The 23,015-nt window shown below is 41.2% G+C and overlaps 1 protein-coding gene across 1 annotated transcript in view; it reads right to left on the bottom strand.

The window, feature by feature from the left end:
• Positions 1-2,423: 2,423 nt before the first annotated feature.
• CDRT1 (CMT1A duplicated region transcript 1) overlaps positions 2,424-23,015 on the bottom strand; it is a 44,751-nt gene continuing 24,159 nt past the window's right edge. The window contains exons 11-14 of the mRNA XM_015563269.1: positions 8,252-8,517; positions 6,352-6,552; positions 3,113-3,562; positions 2,424-2,851 (exon numbers count right to left, since the gene is read on the bottom strand). Of these exons, the coding sequence (XP_015418755.1) occupies positions 2,475-2,851; positions 3,113-3,562; positions 6,352-6,552; positions 8,252-8,517 (1,294 nt within the window). The 3' untranslated portion in view covers positions 2,424-2,474. The remainder of the gene's footprint in view (positions 2,852-3,112; positions 3,563-6,351; positions 6,553-8,251; positions 8,518-23,015) is intronic.

The following is a 23,015-nucleotide window of genomic DNA, read 5'->3' as shown; positions in this document are numbered from 1 at the left end:
GGTGTTAGTGCCACCTGAGAGCTATTACTACTATTCCTACCAGCATCAATGTCCGAAGGCGAGGGTATCATATTTCTACCCTAAATTTTAGAAGCAATGGAAAAAAATTGATGTGCTCCTGCGAAGGGGTAAAAAGTTAGTAAGAAGAACAAAGCAGGACTCCAGTAAGTAGTGTAGGGTTTAATTATGAGAGGAAAACACACCCGGAAAGAGTAAGGAATAGAGAGGCTGAGAGCTGGTCCCCGGAGTGTGAGCTTCGGGGTTTGAGCTGCCCCAAAGCCCCCCACCTCCGCTCCTCTTCTTATTGACTAGCTAACCTCTGTACATCTTTCTTTGTAAAGTAGGGATGATAATGGTAACGTACAGGTTAAGCACCTCGTAAATAGAAGATGGCATTCGCATTACTGTTTTAAGTTCAGCTGCTAATGGTGTGATCTTGCCCATATGAAGGATGTGAAACTCAGGGGTCATAAATCATCTTTGACGTTAATCATAACAGCATCCTACCGGGTGGCCTACAGGTCCAGCTGCTGTTGAAGGCTCGTGGAATAATGTGTATTAGCACATTTCCTTAATTGAGAGAATTCTTTCTATTAAAATATTGTTACATGGCTATTTGACAGTGCTACTTTAAACCTAATCATAAAAGAAATTGTTTTCAATTTGGCAAACAATAGTATTCCTGTGCTTGAAAGTGTAAAGTGGAGGCAGTGAACAGGTTACCTGTGCATCTAGACAGCCCATGCCATGTAGGTTGTGAGGGGTTGTGGGGTTGGGGTTTTTGTTGTTTTTGTTTTGTGTACTATTTGAACTCATTACCATCTGTATAGGAACATCTCAATTCAAGTTATATCCTGTGTAGGAAAAAAACTAGTTCTTCCCTACTGTGTTTCTCTCCTGTGTGTCTTCTTTACTACTCATATAAAACACTTAATTTCTTGTCACCAAATATCTTGAGGTTTTCTCCACATCAAGCAATTCTCTGCAGCACCAGCTGGGTGTCCTACAATTAATTAAATGTTGACACTATCTACCTGGAGACATCATCAGATCACACAGGTTAAGGGCTCAGTCCTACAAGTCTCTCTCTCTCTCTCTCTCTCTCTCTCTCTCTCACACACACAGACACACACTCACACACACACACACACACACTCACATGCACACACACATATACAGATGCAGTCACAAGCCCAGGTTATCACCTGTGCTTCTGACCAACCAGCTATAGATCAGAGGTTGCAAGGACCCCTCTCCTCAGATTCAATTAACTTGCAAGAGCAGCTAACAGAACTCTGGGAAACACATTTACCAGTTTATAAAAGGATACAAAAACAAAACAAAAAACAAACAAACGCAGAGCCAGATGGAGATACATAGGGCAAGGTCTGCAAGGGTCTGGAGCTCAGGAGCTTCTGTGGAGCTGGGGTGTGTCGCCTCCCAGGATGTGGATGTCTTCACCAGCCTGGAAGCTCTTCAAACCCCCTGCTATTGGGGTTTTTATGGAGTTTCCTCATACAGACATGTCTAATCGTTAACTCCATTTCTTGTGATAAGAGCCCATCCAGGAGCCCACCCAGTCATATCATTAGAACACTAAGTGTTGTTATCACTTAGGAATTAAAAGGTTTTCAAGATGTCTGTGCCAGGGAGGGGGTCAAAGAGAAATATTAGAACTAAAGATATTCCTAGTATTCTTATTGCTTGGGAAATTACAGGGCTTTCGCGACCTGTGCCAGGAACACAGGGCAGAGGCCAATAGATATTTTTTATTATCTCACAGCATCCTATGGCCATGCTGGCCACGGAGTAGGAGCAGTCCCCTTTGGATGGGGCTGAACTCTCCAATGGTGGACTGCATGCACTCTTCTAAATCACCTGCCTGGACCCTGATACTGTTAGTGGAAGGGAGTCTCCACATCTCCATCTGTTGCTGGTGGGAGTGCACTTCTCGTGATTTCCCGAGAAAAGGAATTTTCTGAGCCTCGCACAGGAGGATGAGCTGTTGTGGAAAGCTTTATTTCTGTGGAATTAAACCCCTGAGTTCCCAAGCTCCCATGTCCCCTTGTCCCGCCGAGGAAGCAGTATAGCTGTGGCTTCAGCAGAGCAGGAATCAGAGCCAGTGTCCAGAGCTTTCACTCCATGTGGGAGCAGTGTCCAGTCCAGCATCAGGCTAGCATAGCTCGTGTTCCCATCCGCATCTATCAGTTCACTGCATGTGGGGTCCGCAGGGCCACATGACTATGGAGGAAACATGGAATGCAAGGAAGCAGGAACAAGAGAGCGAGTTCCTGGGGATTATGTATTCCCAAATTTTCACAGACCCCCACTTATTTCTGTTCCCAGGTTTGACTGACAGCAAGCACCCTCCCTATGTCATTCCAACTTCACTAAAATAAAATAAAATAAGCCAAACACCAATGTCTACTTGGTTTCCTTTTTATTGCAAGACATTGTAATTTCACAAGGCTGGTTCAGATAAAAACATTTGGACCAAGTTCAGGGGCTGCGGTTTTCCCTTGCTTCATGAAATCGTCTATGGGCAGGCCTTTGATCTTCCTGATCCATGCAGCTTTTCTGGCCCTTTCTGGGTTGACCACTTCAGTGGGCTTTGTGGCCTGATATTCTTTCAGCTTGGCTTCCTGGTACTCTTTCTCCTCCCTCACAGTCAACAGCATGAATTCGCTATTCATTCTAAATGGATCCAGGGCCGGGCAGTAGCAAGGCCGTTCTTTCTTGACAGGCTGGGTTGTCATGTCTACTTGTGGAGCCACCATGTGGTTTGCCTTAATGACATGCAGGCTGGTTAAGGGTCTGAAGCTGCGTACTGCCCCGTCAATAGAACTGGTGACTTGATCTTCAATCTTTAAGCTGCCAGAGATCCTGGAGCGAATAATCATGGGCTGGGGTATGGAAGACTGGACTCGGGAATCATGCAAAGAGTTCTTCAAGTTGGGCTGCGTTTTCAATATCTTGCGGGAAATATTCTTCTGTCACCCCCATAATTCGGATGTTGGTATGCTTGAAGTTGTCCCAGAGGCTCGTTACACTATCTTCATATTTTTGCATTTTTTTTTCTTTTTGTTTTTCCGGTTGGTGTTTTTTGCAGAACTGGTGACTTGATCTTCAATCTTTAAGCTGCCAGAGATCCTGGAGCGAATAATCATGGGCTGGGGTATGGAAGACTGGACTCGGGAATCATGCAAAGAGTTCTTCAAGTTGGGCTGCAGTTTCTGGATTTCAAGGGAAATATTGGTTTGTTTCACATCTATGGGAGGGTGGCTGACTCTCAACGTGTCAACTGCATGTTGTAATGATTTTCCTTTGAAACTAAGGACCTTCCTTGGGTGTGAAATTGAAGGTTCCCAAACATCAATGACTTGGGACTTTGTCCTATGCGGATAGGCATACTTCCCTGAAGTATGGGCTTGCTGCAGGGCATTAACTGTCAGTAGGAACCGGTCGGGCGACATAGAGATTTTCCAGGACTTCCTCCTTGAGTGTTTGGGCCTGTGTCCAAAAGTTTCCAGTTGTCCTTTTTTGGGTACTTTCTCCATATCATCTAGTTTTTCCAAAAGAAAAGAAAAGGAAAATCAGTGTTCCATGAAAAGCATTAAGTACTTAAGCATGAAAATTAAATCCGTTCTAATTGGGATGCAAACTGACATATCTGTTGCCCAATGGACATGCCATCCATCATGTGGGCAAAAATCCTCCATGATACCAGAAATTATGACATATTCAATGCAACAAGTCATTAACAAATATGCTACTACTTGTGTGTAAGTGTGCATTAACCTCTAGATGCATATTATGGAGGGAACATATGTAGTCCCAATGCGCCACACATATTTTGAAATGTCATACCTCATTTATAATTCACACAAAATAGGCCTTAGAAATTCATAGTAACAAACTAAATGTTCATCATTTAGTTCATGTTTGTGTATGGACATGAATTTCTGTTTTTAAAGAAAAATTGAATGACAAAATTGGATTCCCATCTTATTAATCAAATTTGACTCCAAATGATCTTCGGACATTTTCTAAAGTGAAAACTACCTTCAAAAGATATGTCACCCCTGGGAAATGCTAAATAACACAGCATGACCGAAAGGCAGCTCCTGAATAGGAGTTCCTAAAATGTTTTACCCAACAGCAGCAACACCAAAAGCTGCTGACAAGAACCAGAGATTCATCCTGTACTCTATATCAGTGATGGTGAACCTTTTGAGCTCGGCGTGTCAGCATTTTGGAAAATCTTAACTCTGGTGCTGTGTCACATATAGAAATTTTTTGGTATGTGCAACCATAGTAAAACAAAGACTTATATTTTTGATATTTATTTTATATATTTAAATGCCATTTAACAAAGAAAAATCAACCAAAAAAATGAGTCTGCGTGTCACCTCTGACACGCGTGTCATAGGTTCGCCATCACTGCTCTATATCATGGTCAAGAACAAGGTGCCTAAGATCTGAGTTAAGAATGTCTTCATAGGTGAGCAAATCTACTACGTTGGTGCTATTATATCTCAGTTGGGCCTTTTGACCCCTACAATACCTCACAGGTACACTGAAAGTAGCATTCCCATTTTATGAAAGGAATAACTGAGTCATGAAAAGTGGAAGTCGTTTGTTTAGTCAGACCCAGCAAGTGAAAGTCTGTATCACCAACTATAGCAATCTATAACTAGTAAATAAAATGCGACCATGTGTTAAGCATATAATCTTCCTTATCCCAAGATGTTTGTGTATGGACATACTAGGATGGAATAAAACTTCATATTTCTCCCTTTCACTTTGTGAATTAAATAATTTTTTATGAAAACATATAAAACAAAATAAAGATGTCAAAATCTTCCCCACTCTCAATCCCAGAACAAACCATTCCACACCTATGTGTGTACATGTATAACAAACCACACAATTTTTTCTCTTTTTATAAAAATTATGACAACTCTTTGTTCATTGACTTGTCTTTTTTATATAATGATATATTGTGGATCTTTTTACAAGTCAATATATATATATATATATATATATATATCCTTGTGATATAATTGTATCTGTTGTATAATACTGGAGAATATATATTTGTTATTATTAGTCATTGCCCACTGATGAACATTTAGTTTGTTAGTGATCATTCTTAAAGAAATGCAAAGACCATTTATTTACAAGCAAGTGCATGATACAAGAAGTGCAAAATGATAGATAGCCCTAGCTGGTTTGGCTCTGTGAGCAGAAGATAGGCCTGCAGATGAAAGGGTCCTGAGTTCTGTTCTGGTCAAGGGCATGTACCTCAGTTATAGGCACAATCCCTGGCCCCAGTCAAGGCATGTTTGGGTGGCAACCAATCTATGTGTCTTTCTCACATTGATGTTTCTCTCTCTGTCTCTTCCCCTCCCTTCTACTCTCTCTAATAATCAATAGAAAAATCTCCCCAGATGAGAATTAACAAACAAACAAAAGAGAGAGAAAATGCTAGATTGTTGGCATGGGTGCAGTGGGAGTCCTCATGCATTCTTGCTGGGATGGTAAATTGATACACCATCTTTAAAGGACAACCATGACAATATCTTTCTAGTTTTTAAATACAGCTATCCTTTGGCTCAGCAAAGCCTCTCCTAGCACTTTATACTATAGCTATATATCTACATAGGTACACAGACATAGGTACATACAAAGATACCCACTGTTAGTAGAGCCCTTCTAAAACTTAATTGTTTTCCCCTCACCTTACAACTAGTCTCTGCAGGTAGTTTGATTCAAAGAAGCACTGTTGTATTAACCAAACTATTTGAAAGGCATTGTAAATCTTTATCGAAGTTCTTCAAAAACAAAGGGACATACTATTTATGGATGTCCAGTAATTCTTCTTAAAAGCCCCTTCTCCATCTCTCTTATCTCCTTATCTCATATGTATAGCACCTGTCCCCAAATTTATCTTCTTCCTCATGAAATCCCCTAAAACACCCTCTGAAATCAGACATAACTTACTCTTCTTTCTTCTGTTCCCCATTACTCAGACTGATGACATAACTGTCCAGGAACTAAGGAGGTTAAATGGTAGGGAAGGAAGTCAGGCTATGAGCCCAAAACTGGAAATTTAGCTCTTACAAAGTTTCTCGTTTTGTGGCCTCAAGCTTTTAAGAAAGCAATTAAGTAAAACCAATCACTCTTAGGAAAAGCCAGGCATTTTATCCATTCTGAATTCTCAAAGATAAGCAACTTTAATGATCTTCTAAAAAACTAGACTGAACAAAAAGAGAGAGAGAGAGAGAGAGAGAGAGAGAGAGAGAGAGTTGGAGTATGCCACTGAGACTAAAGTATCACTATCCATCTTACCTCCCGAAAGGGATTTTGCTTGCTGACTCTCCTGCTCACTGTCTGAGCTAATGACTTCCTTAGAAACAGCACTCACTCTCATTTTGCTGTCTCCATCTCTTCGGGGTGATTTTAGCTTTGTTTGACTTTGAGGCACCTCTAATGACCCTGCTAAATTAAGATTGATGAAAAAACCATAGTAAGTACATAATTCAATTAAGCCTGAATAATGGGGGCATAGCTGATAATTTGATTGTTTTTCACCCAAACCATCATCTTATTGTTTGTCTAATGAAACTAGGTAGTCACCTGGAGCCTAAGGATTGATCACCCCACCTACTGATTATTAAGCTCTAAGCATTATCTGAAACTCTCTGTCCTCTATATTCTGGGAAGTGATCTATTAATTTATGGGTCCAACTGCACACATCAAATATCCTATCTAATAAAGAGGGAATATGCTAATTGACCCTCACACCATCACAAAGATGGTGGCACCCACGGCCAATAAAGAGTGAATCTGCTAATTGACTGTCCCACCCTCAAAGATGGCGGCACCCACAGCCAATAAGGAGGGAATACGCTAATTGACTTCCCTGCCCTCAAAGATGGTGGTGTCCACAGCCAATAAGAAGGGAATATGCTAATTGGCCATCATGTCCTCAAAGATGGCAGCGCCCACAGCCACAAGATGGTGGCACCCAGTCCCCTCAGCCCTGCTGAGGTGCCTGCCTCCTGAGTCCCCCAGTCCCCTCAGACCCCAGCCGCCCAAGACCAGCCCGAGGCACAGGCATGCCTCAGATGGTGGCTGCCCAGCCACCCAGGGCTGTCTGAGGCTCAGCTAAACAGGGCCAGCCGAGGCTTGTGCTGCCAGGAGCGGCAGCAGCAGAGGTGTGATGGAGGTGTCACCTTCCCCTGATCACCAGGTCACCTCCCACCCCTGAGGGCTCCCGGACTGTGAGAGGGGGCAGGCCGGACTGAGGGACCCCCCTTCAGTGCATGAATTTTCATGCACTGGGCCTCTAGTAGGTTAATAAAAGGAGTTTGCCTACTCTAGTCCCCATACAATTTATTCTTTATATGTCTTATAAATGGCATGAGCCATGCCACTCCACTGCACACTTAAATAAACACACACACACACACACACACACACACACACACAAACACACACATACAGAGGTATCTGCTTCATAACTAATATTTTCCAGGTATCGTGTCCTCAATCAGAGGTAGAGATAATACATTTGCATAGAACATTTTTCTTCTGCTTTATAACAACACTAGAGGCTCAGTGCACAAAATTCATGCACTGGGGGGGGAGGGGTCCCCTCAGCCTGGCCTGTACCCTCTTGCAGTCCAGGAGCCCTCAGGGGATGTCCAACTAATGGCTTAGGCAAGCTCCTGCCACCGCTGCTGTGCTCGAAAGCCGTGAGCCTGGCTTCTGGCGCACTGACCACCAGGGGACAACTCCTGCATTGAACGTCTACCTCCTGGTGGTCAGTGCATGTCATAGCAACCAGTTGTTCTGCCATTCAGTTGATTTGAATATTAGCTTTTTACTATATAGGATTTTGTCCTAAGAAAATAATTACGTACCATATGTTTGGCTAGGGGGTGTGGAGGGAGGATGTTGGTTGCTTGCTTTTGTTTAAATGGCAAGTATTAAGGGCTAATGTTGTTAGCTATTGTACAAAGATTCTAATAATCTGAAAACTTAGGCCTTAAAAATCAGGAGATTCCCATGAGCTGGCTAACAAATTGGTGAATCAAAGAAAATTGCTCCCACCTTCCTTTAAAGGTGGGATTTATATCATCAAGAAACCACTGGATAAAATATCCCATGAAGAAACTAGTCCTGGCAGCCTGAGACCTGCTTCATTGGGTACCACTCTAATGGCCTGGGAGTCAGTTCTCTTACCTGTTATTGTCCTGGATGGCAACAGGAGAACGCGGGACTTGTGAGATTTACTTAACAGGGACTCCTGGGCCACCAGGTATTTATTAGATATGGAGCTCCCCAGGTTGTGAATCGGAGTGCTAGCCTTAGACATGACTTCCGGGAGGTTTTCCTCCCTGTCCTCTTTATCCCTGGTCTTTCTTTGTTTGGCCCGTTCTAGGAAGTACTGCCACTTGATATTCTCAAACTGGAATAGGAGGATATTGCTCTCTGTGTTGATCACCATCCTGGAAGGAAAACAACAAGATTGCCCAGAAAAGGAGCATGAAGGCCACCATGCCTGGCCTCCAGATCTGCAGGCCAACTGCTGCCCTGTCCAATCCTCAGCCAAGGAAAATTCCCCCAGGAGATTACTGTGCCGGTAGCGGGTGTAGGTTGTTGAAGGGTCAAGGATAGCAGACCATGCAGCAGGGCTCATGGGCTCTGGAGCTATTTGTTGTTGTTGTTAATGAAATGTGAGCAGGGCACATATGTTCTAATTACTTTGCTTTTGGAGTTAAAATACTTTTAAAAGCATTTCCATTCTTGAAGTGAGTGCCAAGCACCTCGGATGCTTGAGGCAGAAGACTTGGGTACTTTGCATGAATGTTAGGTCCTGAAATTCACCCTTGTTTTAAGCTCAGCATCCAAACGCCATGTTTCTATTGCTGTGATGGGGGTGTGGAAAAGTCTTTAATGGGAGAGGTTCCCACCTCAATGATCCTCCAGTCCACTCCCCTTCACTCCATCACTCCAAGGTCTCCGAGCATGCTCTACTTTAGACTGAGCATGTAGGATGTTTTAAAGCAGGATGGTTTCCATCTTCTCTAAGCCCCACTTTAATGACCTGGTGGGAAAGGAGTTCCAAATCTAGCCCCCCGCCTCTCACCCCACCCCGCAAGAACTGCCTCCCACTTGCCCATGGCTTCTGTCGTTCTCAGAGAAAGCCACTTCCTCTGCCCTACCTGGACCTCCTCTCACCATAAACAAGAAACAGAGACACTGTGTGTAGGTTCCTTTCTACTCCAAAGGCTGCAATTTTAAGATCGTAATGGTTAGTGTAAACTCTGTAAGAGAGTGACTTGTTTTGGTTGAAAACACTGGAATAAAATTTGGGGAATCATTCCAATTAAAAATCTCTTTCTGATTTATTTTTACTCAAACCAAAAAGGAAATAGTCTCTCTTCAGATGTCAGGGTGAGAAAAATTCAGGGGTGATTTAAAAAAAAAATTATTATCTCATGACTGAAAAGTGTTTATTTATTGAGACTAATTACCAGTGCTCCCTCTTTAAGATGAGAAATAGTAAAGTTTCATTAAAGAGAAGGCATTATGATTCATGGACATTAACTTGATGTCTAAAGTGAGCCTGTGGTAGAATTTTTAAAAAGTGAATTCTACTTGGGTATATTTCACATAATAGTACCTTGAATATGGCATATAACAAGCACAGTATTATATACAATTAGTCTAGTCCCAGTTCTGGCTTCTGTAAATTCATTTGCTCAGCACTGTCCCAGGAGACACAGGACCCTTTGCCCCTGCCTTCCCCACCTCCTGCACTTTTGGGCATCTGAAGTGAGGCTGCAGAGACAGTAGGTGGAGCTCTGGTGCAGTGAGTGCAGGCTCAGGGAGCAAGCAGGGGCTGCCCATTTCAGAGCTGTGGTCCCTGCAGCTAAGCCATGCTGCACTCACTGCATGAGTAACCCAGATGTCCAGGACAAATCAGGAGTGATGTGAACCCTGATTGCTAAGTTTGGTGCAAAGTCCATTTAGTCTCCCATGAGACCATGACTCTCCTTCAGCCGAAGCCCAGCTTTACTGCCAGAAAGTCCAGGGCTGGTGGTCCAGAGGAGACAAAAATCATCCAAACAGAACTGTTCATAGCTCAGACCACCCACCTGTTGCCGCCAATGAAGAAGGACAGCACGGGATCACCTCTGCCATTGGCCTTCATCACCTTCAGACAGTTCCCATTGAGGAAGTTGTAAATGCGGATCTTGCCATCTGCACAGGCACTGATGACCCGGAGGAAGAGCAGGGCCACGTGGAGAACCTCCCTGGAAGGGGACAGAGCAATAGGCAGGGTGTGTCATTTGGTGAGCTGCTTGGGACTTTTGTAGTTCCAGGTATTTTGTGTATGGTCAGGAGTCAGTGGTTCTAACTATCCCTGAAGTGATGTTTGCCCTCATTTCATAATTCTGGATGTAACTCTCAAGACATGGCTCTACTCATTCATCCCATTCTGCAAAGATTTTTCCTGCAATTTAGTCACAGTGCCACAAGACAGCAAAGTGCAAAGGCCTATGTCAAATTTTGTTGGGGGAGGGGGGTCTGTTTTATAGATGATCATACTTTTATAATTTGATTCCTAGCTATTGACATCTACAAAAGTCCTGCCAAGAATTATTTATTTTTTTTCTTTTAATCCTCATTGCAGGATATGTTTCAATTGATTTTGAGGTAGAGAGAGAGGAAACATGGATCACTGATTGGTTGCCTCCCATAGAACCCTGGCCAGGGACCAAACCCACAATCTTTTGGTGCACTGGATGACAGTCCAGCAAACTGAGCCATCTGGCCAGACTGAATTATTTAATGTTTTTATTCCTTTTCAAATAATATATATAAATTATATATTGCCTAAACCAGCAGGTGGACATCCTCTGAGGGTTCCCAGACTGCAAGAGGGGATAGGCCGGGCTGAGGGACCCCCCGAGTGCACAAATTTTTGTGCACCGGGCATCTAGTGTGTGTATACACACACACACACTAAATTATATACATATGTACACACACACATACATATAAATATATATATATTTATTTATCTATCTTATATGCTGTGTCCAACCATCTGACTGGTCGCTATGATGCACACTGACCACCAGGGGACAGATGCTCAACACAGGAGCTGCTTAGGCGCTCACTGGCTGGCATCATGGACCTGGCGCCAACAAACCAACACTCAGCTTCTCCCAAGTGGGACACAGGTGCTGCCATTACCCCGGAGCGACACCCCAACAAATTGCAGCCAACGTTGCCAAGACCCCATGGCACAAAATGCGGCCCACAGCCCAGCCCAGCCGGAAAACAGTGGGTGGCTGTGGGTGCTGAGTAATGACATTGCCACGTCACATAGCAATGCCTGTCTTCCTCTCCCAGCGATTAGCCTCCTTGGAGTTTCTTCAGCCCAGAAACACAACTTGCTTTATAGCCAAGTGCAAACATTTCACACTTTAACCAAATGTCTGTGAAGCATTTTCCCATGCCTCATTTCATTTGATCCTCACAGAAGTCCTGAAGTAGGTAGATAGGAGACTCGGTAGAATCCTATTTTCTTTTCATTAGCCAGAAAAATGAAGATTTAGAAAGCTTAGAAACCTGACCCTTCTGAAAAGAAGTAAAAAATGGTGGTCCTTGAAAATGACTTCAGGTTTTCTCACTGTGCAGAATGTAGTCAAACACTGCTGCAGTTAAATATTTTATCCTTTGTTCTCCCTGCGTGATCTACAATAATAATGTGCTTCGGGTTGTTATTTACTGCTATGTTGCTGACAATGACATGAAAGAGAAGTTGGGGTGATTCACTGGGCTGGAAAAAATTTAGCTAAATCATGCACCAGGCCACTAGTTATTAGATAAAGAAAGGAAAAAAAGCAAGCAAAGATGCTCATCTTTATATGAAGCAAAAATCTGGTATTTGAGCAGTTTCTTTTGGGTTTTAAATTGGTGGCTTTCATTCTTCCAGTTAAACATCCTGAAGGAAAACTGTACCCAGGTACGAGGTTTATCAGTTCCTTTTTGTGATGACTAGCAAGGACAGAGAAAGGAACAGGAGATGACTTAGAATTCAGTGGTTCTCAACCTGTGGGTCAACAATAAAAATACATCCTGCATATCAGATATTTACATTACAATTCATAAGAGTATCAAAATTAGTTTTGAAGTAGCAATGAAAATAATTTTATGGTTGGGGTCACCACAACATGAGCAACTGTATTAAGGGGTCGCGGCATTAGGAAGGTTGAGAACCACTGACTTAGATAGATGCTTCCAACAAAATCCTCCCTACAATAGCTGGTCCAAGTGGGACTCCAGATATGTGTAGTATTCAGTTCTGAGAGGTGCAGCTAACACATTCCTATTAATGATACTGAATCGTTGAATTTGATGCCTCCGATTTGATTTTATATGCAAAGCAAGTCCACCCATTCCTGCCATCTCTACCCATCTAAGTCCACTATCTCTTATTTTCACCCTCCACCCCCGTGTGCGTGTACACACACACACACACAGACCTAGGTATATGATGGATTCTTTTGGATACAACCTATGTCTTTTCATCTTTGCATGCCCTGCATAGGGCCTAGCCCATAGCAGGTCCTCAATAAATATTTGTTGAAAAAGTGGGTGTCAGCTTATGTTTGAGTATGATCATTGCTACAGTGTGTTTAAAAGATGACATCAAACCATTTAACATGAGCCTTGGTCAGGCCCAAGAGCCTGATTAAGACTTCAAAGCCCCAACCACTAGCAAAATAGAAATAACGAAGAACTTGGAAGGCAGGAGCATGTTAGCATCTTCAAAGAGCAGCAAAGAGGCCAATGTGGCTTGAATTCCACCTTCTGTGATAGATGATAGATAGATAGATAGATGGATGGATAGATAGATAGATAGATAGATAGATAGATAGATAGATAGAATAAATTAAGTATAAGAAAATCCAACAAAGTTCTAGGTTTTTTCAACATGGAAATATAGTGACTTTATTGGTGTACTTAGTCCACCTGTCAGGGAGTCCAGCACTAAGAAAGGTGCCTGGTGGTAGAAGTGTTTAGCTCTTTCTATATCTCTTTTGAGCTTCTGAGCTGGGCCTGCACTTTACATAGGTTTCTGTGACATTTGGTAGTTCAGTCTACACCAGTACAGCCTACTGATAAAAAGCACAGCTTTGGGATCAGAAAACCCTGAGAAAGTAACAATCTCTCAGTCTTTAGTTTACTTCTATAAAGAAGGGATAGTGATTCCTGCCTCAGAGAATTGCTATCAGGAAAAAATTAATGAAAGTATTTATAAAACAGCTTAGTACCTGACATAATTATTATTATGATCCTACCATAGATTAGATTCCTTTCAGGTTTTATCTCTGTCGTATAAATAAGTCATTTGTCTTCTTCTTTGCTCCTTCTTTGTTAAAATACACTACTAAGAGTGATATCAATGAAAATGGAGAAGGTAAGAAGTCTAAAACTCTTGTTTTAGAGTTTTCATCACTGCTTCCCATGGGCGATACATGTCTGTCGGGGCAAACAATTGATTAACCAAAAAGCTTTGGAGAAAAATCTGGGGAATAAAATGTCCATGGGGACTTTAAAAAGTTCACACATATTCCTGGGGCTGTGCTCAGACTTGGGAAAGAACTAAAAAAGGCCCAGCTCTCACTCTTGGCTGACCATGATGTTCTATACAAATGGGAAGTAAGAGCAAAGGTAGAGTCTTAACCTGCCTGGCTGAGGGTTGAAGGCTTCCGTCAGTAGGCCCACAGGGCACCTTGACAAAGAATTGGAGATATTTTCTTTTAAGGTGTTCAAGTAAATCTCTTTCCAGTCACTAGGATACCACCAAGACAGTAAAGCAGAGACTTCAGTGGCCAAACAAGACAAAGAATACAGATACACGAAACAAATAAGCAAAAATACAACAAGCAACAATAAAAACAAACCCCAGAGATGGGAAAGATTTGACTTCCAGAGTTTTCATATTCATATATTCAAATTGGAAAAAGAGGGAATACTTCTCAACTCATTTTACAAGGCCAACTTTACCCTAATACCAAAACCAGGAAGGACAACAGAAAAAAGGAAATTACAGGCCAATATCTCTGATTAACACATTGCGTACCGCATAGAAATCTCTAAGACATACGCCAGGGACCGCACATTTTTGGGCAAACTGCATGTTATTTAAATCATCATAGTGCACTTTAGGTGTTGTTTTTCAATAATTATAACATTTTTATTTACAAAACAATTAAACAATTAAAGTTCCTAGTACTTTTTTAACATATGGTACTGCTTAAAACATTTTCCTCTATGAAGAGGGACCAAACAAAATTTACATAAGTATCTAGATTAGCTCCATTTTCCATGGGCATGAAAAATGAGAATAATCGTGAGCGGTCCTTAACAGATGGCACACGAAACACAAGAAAACTCCTGAGCGGTACGAAATGTGTTAACATAGATGTAAAAATCCTAAACAAAATACTACCAAATTCTGTCTAATAAAGAGGGAATATGCTAATTGTCCCACACACTGTCGAAAAAGATGGTGGCACCCACAGCCAATAAGGAGGGAATATGCTAATTGGCTGCCCCACCTTCAAAGATGTCTGTGCCCACAGCCACAAGATGGCGGTGCCCAGTCCCCTTATCCCTGCTGGGGTGGCAGGCCCTCAGCAAGGCTTTCCTGTGTACCTGTCTCTGGAGTTCCCCAGTCCTCTTATCCTCCCAGCTGCCCAGGGCTGGCCTGAGGTGCAGGTAACCAGGGCTGGCCGAGGCTTGTGCTGCCAGCAGTGGCAGCAGCAGAGGTGTGATGAGGCATCGCCTTCCCCTGATCACCGGGTCACCTCCTGCCTCTGAGGGCTCCCAGACTGTGAGAAGGTGCAGGCTGGTCTGAGGGACCCCTCTCCAGTGCATGAATTTTCAGTTGAATTTTCATGCACTGGGCCTCTAGTTGAATATAAAAATACATTAAAAGAATAATACATCGTGATAAAATAGGAATACAGCAAAGGTTTAGTAGCCACAAAGCAATCAAGATGATACACCGCTGTAGCAAAATAAAAGATAAAAATCATATCATCATAGCAATAGAAGCAAAGAGAGCATTTGACAAGATATGACATCCATTTATGCTTAAAACAATAACATGGATATAGAAGGAAAGTACTTCAATAAAGGCCATATATGACAAACCCTCAGCTGATATACTTAATGGTGACAAACTGAAAACTTACTCTAAGGTTAAGAACAAGACAAGTATGTCCACTCTCGCTGTTATTATTCAACATAGTTCTGGAAGTCCTAGCAATCAGGCAAGAAAAATAAATCAAAGGCATCCAAACTGGGAAAAAAGAAGTAAAACTGTCACTGTGTGCAGGAGACATTATTCTTTATATAGAAAACCCTAACGACATCACAAAACAACTATTCTAAACAATAAACAAATACAACAAATACAGTAAAGTTGCAGGGTACAAAATTGATATACAAAAATCTGTTGCATTTTTATGTAAAAGCAATGAAATATGAGAAATGAAGAAAACAATCCCATTTACAGTCCCAATGAAAAGAATGCTACCTAGGAATAAACTTATAAAAAGAGGTGAAGGACTTGTACACTGAAAACTACAAGACACTGTTGAAAGAAACATAAGGAAATTGGAAAGATATTCCATGATCGTGGATTAGAAGAATTAATATTGTTAAAATGGTCATATTATCTAAAGCAGTATATAGGTTGAATGCAAACCCTATCAAAATCCCAACAGTGCCCTAAGTGGTTTGGCTCAGTGGGTGGAGCATTGGCTCTTGGACTGAAGGGTCCCAGGTTTAATTCCGGTCAAGGGCATGTACCTCAGTTGCAGGCTCTTCGTCCTGGGGGGATGTGCAGGAGGCGGCTGATCGATGTTTCCCTCTCATTGATGTTTCTGACTCTCTATCTCCCTTCCTCTCTGTCAAAATTCAATAAAATATATTTTTTAAAAAATAATGGACTTGGCCAATGGTTTAATTTCTCTGCCGCTGAGTTTACTCATGCAAATAAGATAGTACTTCAGGGAGTTTTTCTGAGGACTAAGTAAGATTATTCTATACTAGAGGCCCGATGCACGAAGATTTGATATATATATATTCTCGAGAGAGAAAAAGAAAAAAAATCCCAACAGCATTTCTCACAGAAATAGAACAAAAACAAAATCCTCACATTTGTATGGAACCACAAAAGACCCAAAATAGCCAAAGTAATCCCAAAGGAGGGGTGGGGAGAGAACAATGCCAGAGGTATCATACTTCCTGACTTTAAACTATACTACAAACCTATAGAAATCAAAACAGCATGACATTGGCAGAAAAACAGACATATAGGCCAATAGAACAGAATTGAGAGCCCAGAGATAAACTCACACATATATGGGCAACTGATTTTCAATAAAAGAGCCAAAAACATACAATGAAGAAAGGGAAGTCTCTTCAATAAATGGTGTTGGGAAAACTGGAAAATCACATGCAAAGAAATGAAACTAGACTGCTATTTGACACCATACACAAAAATTAACTCAAAGTGGGTTACAAACTTGAATATAACAACAGAAACAATAAGATAAATAGAAAAAAAACACATAGGCACTAAACTTATGAACCTTGGGCTCAGAGGGGTCTTTGTAAACTTCTCTCCAAAGGTAAGGAAAGTAAGAGCAAAAATAAATGAATGGAAGTACATCAAATAAAAAAGCTTCTTCAGAGCTGAAGAAACCATCAACAAAACAAAAGTGCAACCAACTGAATGGGAAAAGATATTTGCAAATGACACATCCAATAATGGGCTAATATCCAAAATGTATAAATAACTCATACAACTCAGTGAGAAAAAACAAACAAACAAACAATTCTATTTTTAAAAAATGGGCAGAGGACCGCAATAGATAGTTTTCCAAAAAAGACATACAAATGGCCAATGGATACATGGAAAAATGCTCAACAGCACTAGTTATAATGAAAATTCAAATGAATACCAAAATGTGGTGTCACCTCACATCCATTAGAATGGCTGTTATCGATAAGACAAGAAATTGAGAATATTGGAGAGGATATGGAGAAAAGAGAACCCTCATACATTGCTGGTGGGATGTAAATTGATGCAGCCACTATGGAAAATAGTGTAGAGATTTCTCAAAAACTGAGAATAGAGCTACCATGTGACCCAGAAATGCCTCTTCTGCATATTGGAAACATTTTTTCATAAAGATAAATGTACCTCTATTCTCATTGCAGCATTATTTACAATAGCCAAGACATGGAAACTACTCAATTTTTGTTTGACTGAATGAAGAAGACAGGATACATATACTATATAATAAAATATTACTCAGCCATAAAAAAAGATGAAATATTGCCATTTGCAACAATATAGATGGGTCTTGAGAGTATTATGCTAAATAAAATATGTCAGACAGAAAAGGACAAAAACCATATGATTTCACTCATATGTAAGATATAAAACAAAAAGCAATAGATGAACAAATAAAAAAATGTCATAGATACGGACAAGAGAATGGTAGTTACCAGAAGAGAAAGAAGGTGGGGGGAGGACAAAGAGGATAAAAGGGGTCAAACACAAGATGATGGAAGGATACTAGACTTCGGGTGGTGAGCTCATAATTGAGTATACAGATGTTGTATTATAAATTTGTACACCTGATATTTATACATGTTATTAACCAATATTAGCCCTATAAATTTAATAATAAAAATAAAATATTCAAATTGTCTAGTTTTCAACAAAAATTATCTCCTATATAATAAACAGGGACTATGCAAATTGACCATCACTCTGCCACAAAGATGGCAGCACCCACAGTGGGGGAGGGGGGGGCGGGGTTTCTGTAACACAAAATGGCTGCACCCACAGCCGAGTTTGAGTTCCTGTAATGAGCCTTAATGAACAATCAGCAAGGATCTGAGGCTGTGTCCCACCCAACACCCCTCCCCCCGTGAGGCTTGACAGGGGACCTCAGGCTGCGCCCACTGCCCCAGGTGCCAGGCCAGGGTCTCAGGCCATGCTCCACCCAACCCCCCCCCATTGGGCTTGACAGGGGACCTCAGGCTGCTCCCCCACCCAGTGGGGCTTGATGAGGGACCTGAGGCCACACTCCCCCACTCGGCAGGTCTTGACAGGGGACTTGAGGCCACAACCCCCACCTGGTGGGGCTTGACCGGGTACCTCAGGATGTGCCCCCTGCCCTGGTGCCGGGCTGGGGGACCTCATGCTGCGCCCCCCCACCCAGCGCCCGGCCAGGGGACCTCAGGCTGTGACCCCGCCTGGCAGGGCTAGACAAGGGCGGGGCCAGCCGGGTCTGGATCTTGCCCAATGGGGGTGGGGCCGGCCAGGTCTGGGTCTTGCATGATTTTGAGGCACACATGGGTGGGTGGGGACTTGACTCTGTGTCCCGTGGTGTGCCCCAGGCTCTGACAGGAGGAAGATTTTCATATACATTTTACTAATTTTCTTTCATCTCTGAAACTTCTATTTTAGAGATTGGACAGATAGAAATATTAAAATATTTCCTCTAATGAATCCCCTTTTAATGTGCACAGATTTTGTGCACTGGACCACTAGTCTATAATAACAAAAGCATAATATGCTAATTAGACTGGACGTCCTTCTGGACTACCTTCCAGACGAAGCTGGGGCTGTGAGGGAAGCCCGGGTCCTGGGTGCCTGTCGGCGACTGGAGAGAAGCCTGAGTCCCAGGTGCCAGAGGGAAGCTGGCATTGGCAGCTGAGGAAGGAAGGCCTACTGTTGCACAAATTTCATGCATCAGGCCTCTAGTATAAACATAAAAATACTAGAAAGTATAGTCCATATATAGCAAAAAAAGTAGTCTATATAAATCGTCCCCAGGAAACCCAATGGTTTGACTTACTAAACAAAGACTGTAAATCATCTATTTTAAATGTGTTCAAATAGCTAATGGAATACATGTGCAAAACTAAAGAAAATTATTAGAATAGTGTCTCACTAAATAGAGAATATCAATAGTGTTAGAAATTATAAAAGGAGCCAAATTGAAATTTTGGAGTTGCAAATGACAACAACTGAAATGAAAATTCACTAGAGGGGTTCAATAGCAGAATCAAGCAAGCAGAAGAAGCAAAGAACTTGAAGAGAGGCCCATTGAGATTATCCAGTCTGAAGAACAGAAAAAGAAAAAAAAAATGAACAGAGCCTCAGAAGCCTTTGTGACATTATCAAACCTCAGCATTTGCAAAACAGGAGCCCCGGAAAGAGAGAAGGGGTAGAAAGGATATTTGAAGAAATAATGGCTCAAAACTTTACAAACAAGGTGAAAAAATAATCTGCACATCTAAGAAGCTCAGCAAGCTTTAATTAAAATAAACTCAAAGAGATCTAAACATATAATCACCTGTAAAAAGACAAAGAGAGCATGGGAAGCAGCAAGAGACAAGCAGCTCATCACATGAAAATGATCCTCAATTACATTAATTTATTTCTCATCAGAAACAATGGAGGCCAGAAGAACGAAGTAATATATTCAAAGTGCTGAAACAAAAATGAATAACTATAAACTAAGATTTACATATCCATCAAAACCATTCTAAAAAATCAATAAATTAAGACCTTCCCAGATAAACAAAAACTGAGAGTTTGTCACTAGCAGACCTACCTTATATAAAATGCTACATAGAGTCCTTTGGGTTGAAATGAAAGGACACTAAGTAGCAATTTGAATCCACATGAAGAAATAAAGAGCATCAATAAAGGTAACTAGGAACCAGTAAATATAAGAAAACAATATAAATGTATCTTTTGTTTATAACTCTTTTTTCTATCTCATTAAAGACAGCTGCTGATGGATACACAGGACATAAAGACAATTTCTGATAATAAGAGTATAAAGGAGAGGAGAGGAGCACAATTTTTGCATACTATTGAAATTAGGTTAATATTAATGTGAATTAGATTATTATAAAGTAAGATGTTAATTATAATCCCCAGGACGAATACTAAGAAAATAACTCAAAATAGATAGAAAGGGGAAAAAAAAAAGACAAGGGAATTAAAATAACATACTAGGAAATACCCTTTTAAGACCAAAGAAGACCATAAAAGAAAAACTGAGGAACAAAAAATACAAAAGACTATAGAAAACAAATAGCAAAATGGTAAAATAAGTTGTTTTTATATTAAATGTAAAGAGATTAAGCTCTTCAAGTAAAAAGTAGAGATTGGGAGAAAAGATTAAAAACGACATGATTCAACTGTATGCTGTCTACAAGAAAGTCCCGTTAGAATAAAAATCACAGAGAGGTTAAATGGAAAAAGATAATCCATATGAAACAAGAGCTGGAATGGCTACATTAATATCACGCAAAATAGACTTGCAAACAAAATTGTTAATAGAGATAAAAAAGGACATTATATAATGGCAAAAGGGTGAATTCATCAAGAAGATATAACAAGCCGAAACCGGTTTGACTCAGTGGATAGAGCGTCGGCCTGCGGACTGAAAGGTCCCGGGTTCGATTCCGGTCAAGGGCATGTACCTGGGTTGTGGGCACATCCCCGGTGGGGGATGTGCAGGAGGCGGCTGATCGATGTTTCTTGCTCATCGATGTTTCTGACTCTCTATCTCTCTCCCTTCCTCTCTGTAAAAAAATCAATAAAATATATTAAAAAAAAGAAGATATAACAATTATAAGTGCATATTTACTTAACTACAGTATTCAAAAATGCATGAGGCAAAACTCACATAACTAAAGGGAGAAATGGGCAACTCAGCAATCATAGATGAAGACTTCAATACCACACTTTAAATAATGGCTAGATCAACTAGACAAAAGACCTGAAAAACATTAGGAACCAACTAGACCTAACAGACATTTACAAAACATTTCAACAAATACCAGCAGAGTACACATTAACGTCAAGAGCACATGGAACTTTCTCTAGGATAGGCCTCACATTAGGTCAAGTAACACATCTCAATAGGTTTTGAAAGCTTAAATCATATTAAGTTCTTTGACTACAATAAATTAACTTACAAATGAATAACAGAAGGAAATATGGAAAATTTGCTCATAGGGAAGTACACAGCAGTAGATGCCTACATTTCTCTAGTCAATAACCTAACTTTCACCTAAAAAAAAAGAAAAACAAACTAGAAAAGAAGGTCAAACTAAACGGGGACCACGGAGAAGGAAAATAAAGCTTGAAGCAGAAACCAATGAATTAGAGAATTGAAAAACAATAGAGAAAAATCAGTGAAACCAAAAGTTGGTTCCTTGAAAAGATGAGCAAACCTTTGGCTAGACAACTGACAATTCTTTACTTAGACTGACCAAGAAACTAAGAGAGAAAACTGAAATCATTAAAACCAGAAATGAAACAGAGGACATTCCCAATGACTGATGTAAATGTTCTCTAATTAGATAGTAGTGATGGTTTTACAACATTATGAATATACTAAAAATCATTGAATTTCACACTATGACTTTAATATAATGCAAATTCTATCTTTATTTAAAAATTTTAAAAATGTATTATTATAAAACATTAAAGAATAAATACTACAGAGTACAAAACTTTTCCAGGAATCATCATTTCTATCTTTTCTACTTTGTATCCTCTAATTTTATTTCTCTTATCCATTGTCTCCCTCACTATATGCATAATCTTAATTTTGGAGGAAAAAAATGTTAGGTCGAGAAGACAGATTGCAACTATATCTGTCTTTACACCTCTATCATATTCAAAAGATGGCTCTCAGTCCAATCATGACAACTCTCCAGAAAGACAATCTATCAAATTAGTCCTTATTAAAAATCAATTGAAAATATTTATTGAGTACTTAACAGTATATGTACATAAGAGACGAGTAGGAGGAGGCACCCCATAAAGAAGGGCACTGACCATGTCCTCCAGCTGTCTATGGATTCACTGTAACTATGCAAGGCATCAAGAACCAATGTGAATGGAATGTTGGGGTCCCCATTCAATGGGAGTGACAATGGTTTAAGAATGTCTCATAGCTGAGGTGGAGTGGGAGACTCATGGATTGGTGGAATAGTGACTAAACTGCTGGGTTTTCTGGGAACAAATTATTTTCCAATACTTAAACTAAATCCTACTGAATTGTGGTTGGGAGGTTTTAAAAACATATAGTTACAAATTTCAGATGACATAATCAGGTTTGACTCCTTCCTGGGGTCCAGGTTTGACATGCTGAGAGTTGCTGATGGTCACCTAAGGGTTGGATAAATCACCGAACACAGGCCCTTCTCAGCACCCACTCATCAAGAATGCAGTCATGCATCACAGACAGAGGATACCTATCTATATAAAGGCTAATATGCTAAGTGTCCCTCCCTCCATCTGACCGGTCGCTATGACACACACTGACCACCAGGGGGCAGACACTCAATGCAGGAGCTGTCGAGCTGCAATGACTTGGCAGTGGTGGTTCTCAGGTGAAGTACCCTGAAGCAGAGAGGAGGGAGGGAGCATGAGTCTTCATGGTCGTGTGATTCCACCTTCGACTGTGGGTTATGTTGTTGCTGGACACTGTTGGCCCCAAATCTGGTTTACTGCACACTTGCATTTGTGTTCCACACCCTGTACGACAGTAACTTTGCAGAGTGCCCTCTTGCAGTCCAGGACCCCTCGGGGGATGTTGGAGAGCCAGTTTTAGCCGATCCCTGCAGGCCAGGCCGAGGGACCCCACCTGTTGAAGGGGACCCCCCAACACCCCACTCATTCCGCAGATGCCTTTCGAGCTACGGTGCCACCCCAGGTGTGGCCAGCCAGGGAGGGATGGTGGGAGGTTGGCTCCACGAAGGGTCTGGCCCATCTCGCCCAGTCCCACCCCACCAGCCACCTTCTAATTAATTTCCTCTCAATGTGCACAAATCTATGCACCGAGTCACTAGTACACATATATAC

The sequence above is a fragment of the Myotis davidii genome, unplaced genomic scaffold, assembly GCF_000327345.1.
Source record: "Myotis davidii unplaced genomic scaffold, ASM32734v1 scaffold398, whole genome shotgun sequence".
Taxonomy (NCBI): Eukaryota; Metazoa; Chordata; class Mammalia; order Chiroptera; family Vespertilionidae; genus Myotis; species Myotis davidii.
The sequence above is the reverse complement of the archived record's forward strand: the minus strand, read 5'-3'. Positions and strand labels throughout refer to the sequence as shown.